Source organism: Oryza brachyantha, chromosome 3, assembly GCF_000231095.2.
Source record: "Oryza brachyantha chromosome 3, ObraRS2, whole genome shotgun sequence".
Classification (NCBI taxonomy): Eukaryota; Viridiplantae; Streptophyta; class Magnoliopsida; order Poales; family Poaceae; genus Oryza; species Oryza brachyantha.
Window position 1 is genome coordinate 6,461,758 of NC_023165.2, and position 17,088 is coordinate 6,478,845.

General features: G+C 42.0%; 2 protein-coding genes across 3 annotated transcripts; one reads left to right on the plus strand and one right to left on the minus strand.

The window, feature by feature from the left end:
- Window positions 1-1,236: 1,236 nt before the first annotated feature.
- On the minus strand, window positions 1,237-6,103 carry LOC102701340 (26S proteasome non-ATPase regulatory subunit 4 homolog). The gene is made up of 11 exons (XM_006649659.2): window positions 6,020-6,103; window positions 5,798-5,911; window positions 5,591-5,696; window positions 5,207-5,321; window positions 4,848-5,057; window positions 4,433-4,742; window positions 3,321-3,450; window positions 2,745-2,842; window positions 2,586-2,654; window positions 2,045-2,117; window positions 1,237-1,551 (listed from the first exon to the last, which is right to left on the minus strand). Exons 1-10 carry the CDS (start codon window positions 6,029-6,031, stop codon window positions 2,064-2,066), a joined length of 1,218 nt encoding a protein of 405 aa, XP_006649722.1. The 5' UTR covers window positions 6,032-6,103; the 3' UTR covers window positions 1,237-1,551; window positions 2,045-2,063.
- A 2,401-nt stretch (window positions 6,104-8,504) lies between these two features.
- LOC102701619 (acyl-CoA-binding domain-containing protein 5-like) lies at window positions 8,505-14,805 on the plus strand. Of its 2 annotated transcripts, none has more exons than XM_040522033.1 (5): window positions 8,505-10,050; window positions 12,716-12,833; window positions 12,937-13,025; window positions 13,701-13,762; window positions 14,406-14,805. In XM_040522033.1, exons 1-5 carry the CDS (start codon window positions 8,630-8,632, stop codon window positions 14,432-14,434), a joined length of 1,719 nt encoding a protein of 572 aa, XP_040377967.1. In that variant the 5' UTR covers window positions 8,505-8,629; the 3' UTR covers window positions 14,435-14,805. The 2 variants fall into 2 exon arrangements, with proteins under 2 accessions (XP_040377967.1, XP_040377968.1); XM_040522034.1 differs by having other exon boundaries at window positions 12,716-12,821.
- Window positions 14,806-17,088: the final 2,283 nt, after the last annotated feature.

Here is a 17,088-nt window from a genome sequence, read left to right on the forward strand (position 1 = left end):
AAAAAAACATCAGCAAAGTTTAGTTATAAAATTATTTATTAAAAAGTTTTTAAATAAGAAAAGTCCGAAACAGTAGTGATAACGAACTATGTGTACTTGCTAATAAATTTGTTTTTGTGATATTACAATTAATTTGTAGTTTCATGATAGATTTAGTGTTAAGTCTGTCGCGTTAAAGTTTAGTCAAAGTATGTAGTCTGAATTTACTCTTTTATTTTTTTTTTTAGTAAATTTCACCCCAAAAATCGCATTTTTTTTTCATCTTACACAAATATTTTAACAGGCCTCAACCACTCGTTACAAACCAAACTTAGTAAGTAATAAAGTTATGTTTGTCTATTGTTGCTTTCTGAATTACATGGTATACTAATATGATATACATATATTCATAGACTCCCTCTGTACTCGTTTACGTACTGTTCACCGTCAATATATATTATTTTAAAAGATTAACTTATTATTAATGAAAGTTGAAGATGGATGATTTCTATGACATAACATATATTGTTAATACTGTGTACTTTTGAGTAGACGTAATTGTTTAAATGTGGTAACAAGTAATTAAACGAGACTAAACGAAACATCCGGTACACCCGTTATTTGGTTATTTATGCGATAAACAGTATTACCTCCGTTTCTAGTTAGAAATCTAGATTTCTAGTTATATGACGTATAGGTTTTTCCTATAAACATAAACCAATGTCTCTCCGGCTTTGTTTAGTTTTAAAAATTTTCACGTTATCATTAAATATAGCTAAAAAATAATTAATCATACAGTTTGTGAGAATCCACGAGACGAATCTTTTAAACCTAATTAATCCATGATTAGCCATAACTAGTACAGTAACTCTCATAATTAATTAGTCTTAAAAATCGTCTCATGATTTTCTTCCGACATACGATCAAACGTTCAATATGATACTCAACTAAAAATTTTCACAACCTAAACACGCCCTATATGTAAATATAGATGCCCTATATATAAATACAGAGAAAGCCGAAACGTCTTATAGCTAAAAACGGATGAAGTATAAAATTTAGATATGCTATTCACCAAAACCGTGGCCATCATTTTTTTATCTTAAAAAAGCCAATCAACATATTTATAAAAAAATTAATTTATAAATAAAATTTTTATATACATATTCTTACTGATATAAAAGACAAAGCAAAAAATAAACTACGATAAAAAAGCCTTATAATCACAAGCGTAAGAAAAAAAAGATAGGATTCATATTTGAGCGGAAGAGGCAACGTGATCATTAACCAATTTAGGTGGCGTGACTTTGAGTAGATATGCCGGATTGAGCATAGCAAGCCGAATAAAATTACAGAAGTAATTAAGTAAATTCCTTTACGTAAGAAAAAACTAAATTCCACGAAAGTGACAACGGCAAATGGTACAATGACAACAGAGGGAGTGATAACTGATAAACCATTATCCCTTAAACTTTTTAATCAAGTACGGTTACACGGGGATAAGTAAAATCCATGACCAAGATATCTCCAATGCCTCGGTCGCCTGCGAACGAGATTGATAGAGATGGTTGCCTGCGACGTCGCGCAACAGAAATTATTCCCAAAACGAAGAAACAGGTAGGCATGATAAGAAATGGTGAAACAATCAATCCTAACCATCACTAGAACAGTTATTTTTTGTTTTTAAACCCATGTTGTGTAAGTTGAGGGATAAATGGTAAACTTTGATCCAAAATTGTACAACCATACTTTTGCATAAAAAAATGTGCATCATCATATGATGCCAACAAAAGGTATGAAACGACAGTCCTAAAAAAGAAGAGAGCAAGAAATCACTCTGCTTTACGTAGATCAGTTTACATGCATTTAAAAATTCAAGTTGCTGCTCCAAGCAAAAGCCTTCACGACCCAAAATTCAAAATTATGCAACCAACACGCCAGCTTCTAGTTATTGAAGCTATCGAGCTATTACCAAAACGATAGTAATTAAGGGCTGCTGAGCGGGCTATGCAAAACATGCATATCGGATATGGATAGGTAAAGACACAGCATACTGAATTCTTACAAGACAGAAATGGGTTGATTTATTTCTTTTCATCTTCTGGCTTGTCCGAAGACTTGTCTTCCTTCTTCTCTTGCTGCCAGGAAGAAAAGTGTGCTCAGATTTGATAATGAATGTACATGAGAAAATGATATAAATGCAGGGGAATTAATGATTCTAAAATAGTAAAGTCACGAATGCAGAAATGCATGACTTGGCTACATAAAAAATCATGCATTGGAATTCATGTTACAATTCGTGTATAATCATTATTGTTCCAGAGCAGTTCTTTTTTTCTGAATACACAATACTAAGCTTTCACACTATCAGAATCACTTATTAGAATAATACGAGTCTATTGATTATTTATCTGGTAAAGATAAATGTCCCAGAGAAAGATTTACTCTAAAGATTTTAGTAGTCTCCACAGGAATGAAACAAAAGATGCAAAAATACTCATTTATAGCACTACAGGAAATTTTAGGTGCCAGGCTGATTACTATCTAATGTAGTAACTGTACTGGAAGAACATTCTAGGTGATGTAATGATGAAAGAGAAGCATACCTCGCCCTGTCCATGCAATGATGCCAGCAAATCTTTCACAGATGGGTCATTCGGGTCAACACCAGGAAGCTATAATTTGAAGGGAAAAAAAAAGCAAGTCAGTTATATGCAACTGAAACATCTAGATTAGCATGTCATTGGTTCAAAATCGACACTTACAGAGTTAAGGATGGATGTAACAAATGATCTGTCTTCAAACACCTTGCTCATATCAGCCTGGCCAGAGACACCTGCATCCTGGACAGACATTTGGAGAGCTGTGTACAGGACAGATAAAACATCAGACCACAGAACATTGGAATGATCGAATGTGTGGTGATTTTTTCTTTGCAGGTTTCAATGAGCTTGTACTGGAAACAAATCAGTACTCCCTCCATTTCAAGATATAAGGTCATTTTGTTTCATTAGGACAAAGGTTTGACCAAATATTACTCTACTAATATATCACTTATGATACAAAAGTATAATCATATGTACTTTCGAACGCGAATGTAATAATATCATTTTTGTGTCATAAAAATTATATCTTCATAAAGTAATCATTGGTCAAACCATTGTCCTGACGAAACAAAACGCGCCATATATTTTGACATGGAGGGAGTACTACAGAAGTGGATATAAAAATGGACCAAAATATACATATATAAACAAGTATTGAATTATCATTATTGGAATTAGTTAAACTAAGTTATACAATAATGAAAGAACTGAATGGACAAAAGGATCTACACGTACCTAATGCCAAGTCCTGGTCATCTACAGCAGCCTCTGCCATAGCAGCATCAGCCACAGCTGCAGCCCCTGAAGAACCCTCCTCCATTGACATAGCAAGTGCCTTTTGTAGAAGCTGAGCATCGTCATCTTCCTGCAATCACATCTACATTAGCCAACTCTTGTCCATCTAAACAGCATCCAAGGCTCAGATAAACGAAAAAGTACAATGCATCATGCATTTTAATTGAAATGGTTCCTTGCAAACTTCAACTATCGAAGTGTCAATAGCTGATCCAGCATAAGATACAAGATTCCTCTTACTAAGATCAAGGCAGGTAGGATGGGATTGACTTTGTTTAAATTTAAAATCAGAAGTACTGAAAACTATATTTAGGCAAAAAGAAAAATCAAAGCAACTTAAAAGAGCGGACGAAACAATTAACACATATATAGTGGGCTATCACCAGAATCATGACTAAGCAGCGCTAGTGATGGTTTCTGCATGAATCAATTTTGCTGATCAAGGATCACATAGTCACTCTGCCATGTGGAGTTCATTTCATAAAGTGAAAAATCTTCATCAATGAAGTTCACACAAATTTTGGCCAAATTGTTTGAATTGTAAACTTTTAGGCGTTAATTAGAGATGCACCAGAAAAAACAGAATGGTTGTTACTTTGCTTCGGTGGGAAGCATTGATTGCAGCCTAGTTATATAGACATCACTTATAGACAAAGAATGAAATGGCTAAGAAGTTAGAAGCCTGCATTGGGAACACTACTGTCCAAACAGTACTAGAATATTGTTACTAAGCTTATTGTGAAAAACTGAGAGCTTTAACATGAATAATTTGTTATGCTTGCGATGACAGGCAGTGCTGCCAGGTAATTTTTGTTTATACAAAGCATGGTCCAGATTGAATGCCATTGGCAATTTTGTAGATCACTATAAAAGCTATTCAAAGCAAGGAGAGTGAGGATTGTAGGATGGCAGGTGTGGTTGCTTGAGGTTAATGATAGGAAGCCTGTGATGTGTTGATGAAGATTAAACTGATTTAGATAGCTATATGACACAATATCCCAATTGTAAAAAAAATTACAGTGTGATGGTTAACCATTAGATAACGAGGATACCTTCGGCTGATCTTTTTTATCATCACTTGCAGCATTAGAGGCAGGTTCTGCTTCTGCCATAACAGAATCAGTGTTTGAGCTTGATGCATGGTCCTTATTTTCAGCACCAGAAGATTCTTCAGCAGCCTTTTTTGCAATAGCCTCTTGCCTTGCTCGCTCTTCTTCCATAGATAACCGCAGGGCGAGAGCCAATTCTGGATCTACATTTGGGTCCACGTCAAATTCAAATCCAGCAGCACCAGTAGCTGCAGCTGCTGCCGCAGAAGCAGCAAAACCGCTTCCACCCTCTTCACCAGTGAAGATAGGAGTGCTGTTAAAGGGGAGGGGAATTAATTTGTCAGCAAAAGGACGGTTTGTCAGCAGAAGTACATTAACATAACAAGCCTAGAGCTCTAACAAACTGATAGGTTATTACCTTATAAGCACATCAGAAAGGGCGTTTTCACCGGGAAGGACATGAACAATGTGGCTGCTATCACTGCTGTTCACGGCTGAGATTAGCGCTTCGAGTTTCTCAGGCTTTTCATCATCGGTTTCACCAAAGTCAACAATGTCAAGAGCAACATTGTTCTTCTTCAACTTTTTCCCGATTGTCTCCAAAACTTTCTTGTCGTAATTCACAGGGCTGAAAGTTCAGGCCAGAATCAGCAAGATCAAAATATTTGATCTTAGGTGCATTTCCCTTTGGAATATTATTGTTCGGGTGCGACCAGACTACTAAGGATTATTTTTTTATAAAAAAGGTATCAGAAAATCTATCATGCCCAACCATACCTTCCAATAAAAGCTATAATCCGCTGTTGCTGCCTCTTATTTTGGCGATGCTTAAGAGCCAGCTGAGCAACCTGGATTGCTGCAGCCAAATTTGCTTCAGCACCAACTTCAAGTCCTGCATATACAATGACAGACAGCAGTCCGTTAGATAACTACAAGTATCAACTGAGTAACTGACAAACTACATAGTCATCCAGGCAACACAATTCCACAAACTACCCCTACCACAGCTTCTAACCAGGACAAGTTCATAAAGTCATAAAAGCAGCTAAAGCAATCTGACTAATTGGTACAATTCCTCCTCTGCTACAACCACAAACATATCCACTGAAACAAACGTATCCACTATAGAAAGCAGTAAATATGGGGTTGATTGGAACTCACCGTGCATACAGGCGAGGATCTTGCCGAGGTCGCTGGTGGGAGTGACGAGCACGCGCACGCCCTTTCCGGCCATCGTCATGACGCCCACCGTGTTCTCCGGGTTGGACTGCAGACGCTCGCCGGAAAAACAGTCAGATCCGGAACCCAGAACCCTAAATCGTACGCAACGGTACGAGGCGAATCGATCGGGGTCGGGCAGTGGCGTACCTGGGTCTTGGCGCCGCAGATGAGGTTGACGGCGTCAGCCTGCGCCTGGAACCGCGACGGCGCGTAGTCGCCGTTCCGCATCCACTCCGAGTTGTCTATGCAGATCATCGTCGCCTGCGGCGGGGGGAACCATGAAAAAAGCGATAGATTAGTGAGAATCGTAGCTCGTGGAGAGCGATCTGCCAAGGGAGGGGGGAGAGCGCGGCGGGTTGCGCGACGAACCTCGAGCACCATGTCTGCGCCCCCGATGTGGTTCCTGCCGTCGAGGGGGTGGCTTGGTTTGGGGAGCAAGATGGTACGGGAGGAGTCGGGAGCAAAGTGTGCGGGGGTGTGGGTTATATTTCCTGCTTTCCACTCCAGAAACGGGCCGCTTTCTAAGGAGGAAGGATGTTTGGCCCACTTAGGCCCATCAGTACGGCCCATGGTTTTGGCAACAAAAGCGAACACCAACACATACTATAAGAAAACCTTCCTTGTTCAAAACAAGAAAAACAGCCTGGAAACAGGATCTAGAGAACATTAGCACAGACCTTCCAACCATTAATCTAAAGCCACTCTTAACTCCTGTCAACACACTTGACAGCTTTTCTTCATCCAATCTCTGCTCTTGTGACCCAGAGACATCTTGTAACATTTTATAGAGCCATGATCCATCAGTCCAGTACAACAACCTCCTTCTCTTTCATCAGATTCTTCCACGACAACAAAAGCATAACATCCAAAATGTTATATTCAGGGGGAATTAATAATGCGATTGCGGAATATCATATCATTTTGAACCACCCAAAGTTGCCAACAGCAAACAGCCAACAAACAGAAAGCAGCTCCATCAAACTTAGCTCTATGAGGGCAAAAGGAATGTGCAGCAAACTCTTCAAAACCGGAAGGAATATGATTCCAACCTAGTGCATCTCTACACACACAAAACAAACACTGCAATTGGACAATAAAAGAAAAATATGTGCATATTCTTCATAGGTATTACACAATTGACAAAACTATGAACCCTTCTAGTTCATTTTTTCCAATTGACCCGCATACTAGAATTTTTTTCCAAGCAACCCAAAGAAAACGCTTAAGTTTTAAAGGAACGGGTGAGCTCCATAAATTTTTCATCCCTTTATCAGTCACGTATCTAAAGGTAATCATTCTATGCATTGAACCAAAGGAGAAAACTCTTTTCTTATCTATTGCCCTTATCAACTTTTCGGTGTTATTATCCTATTTTGCTCTATTAAAATCAGAGATAACCTTACACATCTCTTCCCCCCTCCATAGCATCCTCTTGAGCAAAAGCTCTCCTGAAAGACATCCAAGTGTTTAGTTTATTGGGCCAATTTGTTTGTAGTTTGTTGGGTGGAATAAGTCTATTTGACATCCCTTAATTTGACACCGAATTTGATAATCGTCCTCTAACTGAAATACCAGGAATCTTAACCCCCAATCTAGTCAAACCGTATAAATCAGGTTCCAAGACAAGATCAGGGTGTGGTTTAGCTGATGTGGCAGTTAACCCGGTCATACGTGTTGACTTAGTTGAAGGATGGTGGATTGAACGAGAATTTAGTTGATGGTGGCGGTATTTTTCATTATCTAGCTGGTGAGGTGATAATCTAAGTAGGTTAATTATGTCCTCCCACTATTTTAAGACCATAGGTGAAGAGAGATTTGGCATGGAATTCATGTCTACCAAAAGATGGACGCGTCTCAACTCACGTTATAATGTATGCTAATTTATCTAACCAACTCCCTCGTGGAAAACAATAAGCAAAGTCTTTCACTCTACCATGTGCATATTAGCTGTGGATCAACATGTAGCTGTCGAGTATACACTAGTTGAATACACAACCATCTGTTTCAAAAAAAAAAAAACACACACACACAACCATCAATTGCATGATAAAAAATTGAGCGAAACATGTAAAAAATCGTCTATATTTACTCACCGCATCAAACTCCCGCTGTCTGGAAACGGACATACACATCCAAACAGTGGCAAACACAATTAAAGTATCCTTTTGGCAGATACAAACCGGATGTTCGCCACCCCTAACCGTATATCATCAATACCCTTCTAATTGTAGCCAAGGACAAATTAACAAAACGGGACAACATCAACCGACGGCGAGACCGCGAAAGCGACCGGTGAACACCTCCCCAGCCCGTACCATTGCTAACGGGGTGTCGTTTGAATGTTTTTGTTAAAAATGACGAACAATATATTCACAACAAAAATATAATATACGAATAAATTTTTCATATACTTATTTTTAATTATTAAAAAATTAAAACTGAAAAATAAGCTTTAATAAAAACATTAAAAAATATCTCAAATTTAAAATTTAATTTTAAGCTCATAAGCCCGAACGAAAAATTCGAGGACGTCAGCAGAAAAACGGCGCGGCGGCCCAGGCATACGCAGGCCCTGGTCGCGCCCGGCCCCGCGCGTACGTGTGCCAAAGACGGAAACGAAACCCCCTGCCTGCGGGCTGCGGCTGCACGTCGCCATCCCGCCCCAAGCAGCTCGCGGACGAGGGCGACTTTTTTTCGGCGACCCGCCCGGCCGCCCGTCGTCCGCCGTGGCGGTCGTATCCCGCCCGAATATGCCTTCCTTTGGCGCCCCACCTTCTTTACTCTCTCCGCACCCACCCTCTTCTCTCCTTCCGGTTGCTCGTCTCGCTCGCTCGCTCGCTCGCCTCGACTTCCCTTTTTTTTTTTCCGCTTTCCCTTTTCCCCCTCTCTCTGTCTCTCTCCCTCTCCTCGATCCGCGGCGCAAACCGAAACACGAAAGCGTGGAGAGGAGTGCAGCCGCTGCCCCCCGGACGCGCCGACATGGAGCTGTTCTACCAGCTGCTCCTCACGGCGGTGGCCTCCCTCCTCGTCGCCTTCCTGCTGGCCAGGCTCCTCGCCGCCGCCGCCACAGCCAGTGACCCCCGCCGCGAGCCCGATCACGGCCTCGTGATCACGCGGGAGGAGGAGGAGGCGGTGGTGGAGGGGGAGGAGCAGGAGAGGATCATCGAGGTCGATGAGGTCGAGGTGAAGAGAGCGCGCGTGGGGGAGGTTCCGGCTGCGGAGGAGTGGGTCGAGGTGAGGAGGGCCTCAGCAGCGGAGGGGAAGCTCGAGTGCTTACCGGAGGCTCCTGTGAAGGCCGCTCGAGAGCTTGTTCTCGATGCCGTTTTGGAGGATCGCAAGGAGAAAACACAAGTTGCCGATGAGCGGTGCGATTTGGCCGCTGCGGCAGAAGAGGTTGTGGGAGTGAAGCCGCGCGAGTTGGGGGTTGAAGCTGTTTCCGGGGAGGTATTTGACGTGGCGCTGGAGGAAGAGAAGGTGCAGGATGTTGGCGTGAAGCAGCATGATTTGGTTGATAAGGTTGCTCCAAATGACGCTCTTGACACCGGGTCGGAGAAACAGGGTGTTCCCATCATTGAAGCTGTTGAAGTGAAGCAGCGGGATGATCTGGGTGCTGAGATAGCTCGGAGTGACGTTCCTGAGGTGGGATTAGAGCAACAGGGAGTTCGCATTGTTGAAGCTATTGATGTGAAGCAACAACATCAGGATAATCTGGCTGCTCCTGTGGAAGATATTGGCGCAGGATTGGAGGAGAGAGTGCAAGCCATTGAAGCGGGGTTATGTGGATTAACTTCTGAGGCAGTTCCTGAAGAGGTTACTAATGAATTGTCTGAGAAGCAAGAAGAAGTTATTGAAGAGAAGGAACATCAATTGGCTGCAGAGACTGCTCCAATAGCAATTTTTGATGTGGCCTTGGCAGAGACGGAGGAACTTAAACTAGAAGAATCCCATGAAGAAGCTATCAATGTTCATGAAGAAGATCAGAGTAAGGGCAAATCTAAATGCGAGCCCCATCTGGTTGATCAACAAGAAGGTTTGGCTTCTAAGGTGGAGTTAGCGGGGAGGAAGACTGATAATGTGGAAATTAGCCATGAAAGCAGTTCTAATGACAAAATGGTTGCTGAGTTGCCTGAGAAGGAAGTGGCATTGCAGGGGATGCCGGCAGATGAGGCTGAAACAGACATGGAATTTGGGGAGTGGGAAGGTATTGAGCGAACTGAGGTAGAAAAGAAGTTTGGTGCGGCAGCAGCGTTTGCATCTAGTGACGCTGGGATGGCTGCCCTGTCAAAGCTTGATAGTGATGTGCAGCTGCAGCTGCAAGGACTCCTCAAGGTTGCCATTGATGGTCCATGCTATGACTCGACACAGCCACTTACCTTGAGGCCTTCATCCCGTGCAAAGTGGTACTTATTTTTTCCCTCATTGAGACTCTAGCTCCAACTCTTTTTGGTATGCTGCAAAGCTGCGGTAGGCTATATAGCTCAAGGATAACAAAACCAAAATGATACCCAGACGCCTTACTTTGCACAGGCTAGAACGTCATCAGCAATGGACTAGTGATATAGGCAGATCAGGTATACTAGTCTCCTTAGGAAAGAAATTTCTTTAAATAAGTCCTGTTGAAAACTGTGTTTTTGTGAATTTTGATTCACGATTTTTGGCAAAAGATCAAAGTAAAGAACTTTGAGCTTTGCATTCTCGGTAGTTGGTAGATAGAATGTAATGACATATTGGAAACTGAATCATTTGATCTTCTGGTCTGTTTGGTCTAATTGGTACTTCTCTGCCAAGTTAGCTATAATTTGACTTCTCATTGTGAGGCACAATAGCCACTATATGAGATTTGGTCCTAGCTATTTGGCTAAACCTAAAAAAGTGCCAAAGAACTGGTTTGAAATTTTGGGTCCCATTTACAGTGGGACATAGTTTTTTTTTTCTTTATAACAGTAGATGGTTCATAGAATGTAGGATTTTTTTTTAATCTTCTGCATTCATTGATTGCTAGAATTAGAAGTATATTTTCCTTTCTTTTGTTATGACTTGAGATAATGATCTCCTTCCTTCTCTAATTTGTTAGGGGGACAAAGCTCTTTGTTAACTTCTTTGGGAAATGTGAAAATGACATTAAAGAGGACATTTTTGTTTAATCCTGTTTCAAGAACCTGTCATGCTAAAAGAAAGATCTATGTTTGTCCATCATTAAGGGAGATAAATATATATTTTCATTATAGTTGTTCATCATCAATGGGATAATGCATGGAGAAAAGCGATATACTCCCTCCCCCCAAATATAAGGGATGGAATGGAAGCATTCAAAATTTGTCCAGAAATATGACGTATCTTAAGTTTTACTTGTCGAATCAAACACTTCCCATTCAAAGTCCCCCCATCTTACACCCAACCACCCTCCCACTCCCTTCATACTCATTTAATAAGGATCATCACAGTCTTTTCCTCCTTCCTTAATTTCTTCAACACAACCTAGAATCTTTTGTATTTGGGGTTGGAGGGAGTAGTGTGTAACAGTGTAAGGATGTCACCGATATTCTGATCTTCTGTCATGCATAATGGTGTGTGGTTCACATAAGAATGTTTTTGGGATAAGTTGCAAGTGAAGGCAAAGCAAAGCATATGAAAAGCATAGTATTCTAGAGTTATCAATCCAGTGTTACTTGGCTGTGCTGCAATGTAGTTATTCCCATAAAACACTTCCTATGTGTGCCCACCGTGATATTAAGTGTGACAAGAGTACATGACACACACATTGCAATATCCCATGCTTCATGCAGTTTGATTCATAATTTGGGATGCTTCTCCAAGATATTATGTAACTACTCATAGCAGCTATTATTAGGAATAGCCCTAAATGGATGGAAGTTATTGAGATTCTGATATGCTAAATACTTATCTAGTAGGACATAATTATATATGAGTAAATCTCATAGAACTTATTTTGTCAAAGCTACCTACGGTGTATTCGAGTTGTTTTGATTAGTCCATCTCAACGGAGTACCTTTAGCAATGACATAACCTGAATGGTGAACCACCCCTTTTCCTCTCTCATGTTTGGCATGTGGGACCTGCAGGTGATAAAAAATTCTACTAAGCTAGCTCTTTTGAACATTATTCTTCTGTCATTTTTTCAACAAATACTTGGCACTTCCCAAATCGCAATCTCAATTTACGTTTGATCCTATATGTATCACCATGTAGTACAGAATCATATTCTTGGAGTGGAGAAGGTAGCGTATACTTAAAATATGGGTGACCTATCAAAGAAATTACTAGTTGAATTTTTTTTTCACAGTTAGGTGCAGTGTTAAAATAAAAGGTTTACAAGGCTGCATACAAGGAATGGGTGCCCCAACCTTGTACCGTTTAGGCTGCATAAGCTGCAGATTATACTGCATAAGCGCTACAAGGTGGTCTGCCCGCACGAAACCGCTTACTGCTTTATAAAGCATTGGTTAGGAGTAAGAATAAGATATTATGATGTGACATTGAATGACTGGTTCCACCAATTTTTCCTATGATCTATGGAAATAATAATGACGAATTGAAAGAATTTTCATATGTTCTGCACATGAAGAACATCATATCTCTCACTTGGTTGTGTAGCCTTTTTAGATCAATTCTTTAAATGGATTACTGCCAAACTTCAGGCATGTGTTTACGACACTTAACCTTTTGTTGAGTGAGAACCTAGATGTTTTAGAATGTAGAATGCTGGTCGCAAGTCACAACTACGTAATCTACGGTTTTCTATGCTATAGTATAATTTAAGTTAGTTGACAATCCATAGTCATATTCATAAATACCCGTAAGTAATTCTGGAATTATACTTGGACTAACTATATAACTTAGCTGCTTATATTTTTACTTCCAGGAATTATAGGAATGTACATTGGACTATATGAAAAATTATAGTTTATAAATAGACATAAGGAAAGACGCACAAGATGGTAGGCTATTCTGTGTAGTGTATACCCAGTTCTACAAGTTGGTAAATCTGCATACAAGTTGCAATCTGTAATGATAACTGGTAGCTGTCTTGTATAATTCTCGCAGGACTGCTTGGCAAAAGCTAGGGAACATGCATCCAGAGACAGCTATGGAAAGATACATGGATCTTTTGTCAGATACTATTCCAGGATGGATGGGTGAAAAAATCTTGGTAACTTGTTGTGTGGGTGCCAAATTGTTGCTTCCGTTTTCTCAGGCTTATTGCATCTTTTTTTTTAATATTTCAGACTGGTAAATAGTTCTAATCATTTCTAAATACATTCTAGGACACAAAGAAACATGAAGCTGGTGGTGATGCTGGAGGATCTGTCTTAACAATGACTTCTCATACAAGCAATCAACATGACATTCAAGGGTAATTTACTCACTACTGTAGTGTGAAACCTGGAATGTAGCAAAGTGCAGACAGGGACTAACTGGTCCACCCTCTCCCAAAATATAGCAACTTCTAGCATCCTAAATGTGTCCTAGAATATAGCAACTTCTCTACCTACGCTCTCATCTTAACCAATCACAGCCACCTATCATTCAATTTCTCTACTTCCTCATCTCAACCAATCTCAACCATCCCCATTTAATTTCACCCCTCTCCTTTATATTTTGGGGTGGAGGGAGTATATGTTAGTGGCTTAGTGCTGGTATAAGAATATATTAAATGAAATTCTTGGCTCTTTAGCTGTACCAGTTCTTTGTACAATGGCATTATCTACTAGTTCCAACTGGTATGGTAACTTTGATTTAGGTGAATTTGAGAGAGAGTGAAATAGAAGCTCACGTAGAATGAGGTACCTCATTAGTGAATGATAATTTAAGTATTAACTATTGCAAATTTGGAGAATAGATTAATATGATTTTTAAAGCAATTTTTAGATTGAAATGTTTTGCAAAAGCACACACAATTTAGCAGTTTGGGAAGCATGCTCACGAGAAATAAAGAAAGATTTCCCCCGTCTTCCAAATGAATGCTCCCTTAGAAGTGTTTCTAATGTTTATTACCGCTGTTTGCTCCTGCTGATGGATTTCTTGGCAGGAACAAAGAGGATACTGACATGTATGGAAGTCACTTGACAAGTTCCCCTAGCCCGGATAAAGGTACATGCTTCTCATATTTTCGGCAGCGGGTCAGGAATTTCTATATGGTCCCAAGAGTAAAATATTGCAATTCATTAGTGACCAGTGTTATGTATTTATGCATGACGGTTGGTTCAGGTGCATTTGTTACTTTCTACTCGCTATCAATCGTTTTTTTTGGGGTTTGTGCACCTCTGTTATCACAACTTTGTTAACTGCATTTATTTGAATACTTCTGAGGAATGCATTTGGTTGTAAGTAAAAACTAAATTAAATGGGGTATATTGCAATTTGCACCTATATATGCTGTGCTTGCTAGCCATTATTTGTTTTAACATTTATTTCCAAATAAATAGTTTTCTATTCACCAGAATTAAATAAGTGCTCCCTCATTCTTTCCTTACCTGCCATTTCAGATATAGGTGCGGTATACGATATGTACGCTTGAGATATTACCTTACTGAACTTATGTAAAATATGTTATCTAAAATGATTTTGTGAAAAAGAAACTGCTTTTACAATTCTAATGTGAAAATAGTATAATTATTTTTATGCATATTACTGGTCAAAGAATGGAGGTGCATCGTTCCTTTATTTCAGCATGTTTCTGTTTGATTACTTCGTCGATCAATTTTATGAATTCAATCCGCCAATAAATTTTCAGGACAGAGTTCTGACATCCCAGCTGAATGAACATAACACTCACTGAAGATTTCTTGCATCAATGATTTCAGCCCATTGCTGAGACCGCTATTGATGGCCTTCCTCATAAGATTAGATTTGTACAGTGCTCGTGGTTGTGCTCATATTGGTATTGTCACGGTGTTGGTTTGTGTATATATATCACTGTATATATATCAGTAGCTACCGGTCCTACTGCGTGTATTTCGCCAGCAGCAGACTTATCATCTGGTATTCTGGTGTAGTCTGTGAAACAATACCATCTGGTGAGTGATAATTATATGTCATACGATGCAGTTTGGAAGGAGAAATTGAAGTGATTGAAAAGCCAGTTCAAAAGTCTGAACTGACAATAATCTCGTTAGAAGGAACATAATTCTTTATTCCATAGCTTTCACGTTATCTTCATTTGTGCGGTTCACTGGAGTATTGGATTTCACTTTCCTGCTATTGACACCGCATGTTACGTGTCGCAGTCATCCCATCCCCATAAAGCAGAATGGACTCGTGAGGCGGCGAAGTCCCGAGGCTTGTATCAGAATTCAGAAGTTGGAATTTTGTGGCCACGTCTTGATGGAGAGAGGTCAGCGTGGCGCTCAAACTCTACCAGCAGAAGAACCATACTTGGGCACGGGTCGTGCCATGGCATGCTCTGGGACAGTAGGACGGAGCAAATCAGTGTGGCTACCTAGAGATTTGGCCCTTGGGCATCATGGCGTCGTAGCAGGAGAGTCGGAGACCGCAGCACTTGGGTAGATGCAAATCGGTTGTTTTGCTCCGTCTCGTTCTTGTACAATCTCAACCACGAACTACCTACACGAGTCACATGACCTCCGCGCAGCGCCGCGCGACAGAGAGCGCAGGCGGCACGAGTAGGCGAGGGGTACTTGTCCAACGCTCGCAAACCGCAGCAAATCGGAGTGGTGCCCATACGGCCGGACGCGTCCGTGACCGTGCCGCGGAGCCAGCAAGCCCCATACCCCCCCTCCCGGTCCTACCGGTCGCCTACTCCGCTATTCATTGCGAGTGCGCGAGTGGGGAGCGGGATCGCTCGCTGCCGCCGCGGGCCGCGGCACGGCGTGAGTCAAAACGCTCGCCCGTGGCCGCGCTGCCGCGCGGCGCTCGTGAACCCACCGAGAGGCGAACCACGCGCCTAACAAAGGCCGGCGCGCGCAACGACTCGGCAAACCGCCAACGTTACGGGCAAGGCGGCATCGGCCGCATCCGAGCACTCCCTCGCGCCCCGCCAAGAGATGATGCGCTTTTTCGCTTGTGGTGGCGGGCCAGCCGCGCCCGCTTTTCGTCTCCCGCCGGCGTGGGGTTGGGGGTGTGGGATTTTGCGCGCGCATGCGAGCGCCCCACTCCTCCTCCGTAGCTTAGCTTGCACACGGGCACGGCCATGGAGCAAAAGACATCGATGCATCGCGAGTGTCTGTGTGTGTGTGTATTTTGGGGATTAATGTTCTGGCGTGCATGCATGCAAGCTCGCCGGCCTGGTTTTCTTTTCGGCCAGCAAGCCATGCAGCTTTAGAAACCACTTCAGAAAGGCGGACAATAATTCCGACCTGCAGAAAGAATGACGAACTGAGGCATTGTTTAGCTGGTGGCCATCAAATTTCAGAGTACCAACCACTGTCGCGTGCGGTGCTTTTGGACCAATTTCCCTATGGAAAAGGCGGGTTTAATTCCCCTCTTCTTTTTTGTTTTGCCATACCTTTCTTTCGGTAAACAAAGCAGAAGGAAAAGGATGATTGGATAACATTAGAGTTTATGGATACACAAAAGGCAGGGGTAGGCCGTAGCTGAATAGCTACAAACTTGCAAGTTTATAAAGCAGCGGCTTAATTTGAGCAACTGGGTGTATATTGTATACTAGCGTATGGCATTTGGTATTGTTCTTGATTTATATACAAACCACGCTTTCACACGTAAGTACATAACCGTGCCCCGTTTGCTGTCCAATGACACGAGCCACTTCCTTAGAATAACATGTTTGATATCGTACTTAATTAGCTACTAACAATTGCCTCACACGTTTGCTGGACGGCGGCAAACTGCAACTTGCCAAGACCTGGTCGAGCAATAACACAAGGGGTATAAAGTATAAACTCCCATTTCACTGTACAGAACTGACAAAGTTGCCATCTCATTCGCGCATCGACCGTGAGCTATGGCCCTCGGCTTTTAACGCACACACCGACCCAGCAAATTCATCAATGCTGGGGCGAAAACAACAGAAGAAACTTCGAGGCCTGCACTGCGAGCCAGTACAATTCTCATGGCACGAGAGCGGTACGAGACAACAGAACAGGGCAAGAAAATGTTCACAGGACCTGATCTTTTACCGAGGTTACTGCAACCACGGCTCGCTCCTCGCTCGGTTCGTATCGCATGTGAACCCACCAGGCGAACAGCAGGTGTTGGCTAGGCCCGGTGTTGGAGCACCACAAGGGCACTGCACCAAACCCGCTTCCTTGCAGAGGCGGCCAGCGCCCGAGGACCAGGTGCACCACGCGCGTGGTGGTGGCCGCCCATGGCTCCGGCCCGTGAACCCCCCGCCACGCCAATGGCAGCGCGCCAAGTGTGGGAACGCCGGCCACCAGATGGGTCGTCTATATATACCGCTGCATACCTCTCCCTTGCCGTGATCACGGCCAGCACACACG

Excerpts from the sequence above, each read along its gene's own strand:
- LOC102701340 (XM_006649659.2), bottom strand. Across the intron at positions 5,322-5,590 it reads GATCCTCGCCTGTATGCACG|GACTTGAAGTTGGTGCTGAA; the intron begins GTGAGTTCCAAT and ends TTGTATATGCAG. Across the intron at positions 4,743-4,847 it reads CTTTCTGATGTGCTTATAAG|CACTCCTATCTTCACTGGTG; the intron begins GTAATAACCTAT and ends CCCCTTTAACAG.
- LOC102701619 (XM_040522033.1), top strand. The coding sequence starts at position 8,630 with ATGGAGCTGTTCTACCAGCTGCTCCTCACGGCGGTGGCCTCCCTCCTC. Across the intron at positions 13,026-13,700 it reads AATCAACATGACATTCAAGG|GAACAAAGAGGATACTGACA; the intron begins GTAATTTACTCA and ends ATTTCTTGGCAG. Across the intron at positions 13,763-14,405 it reads TTCCCCTAGCCCGGATAAAG|GACAGAGTTCTGACATCCCA; the intron begins GTACATGCTTCT and ends ATAAATTTTCAG.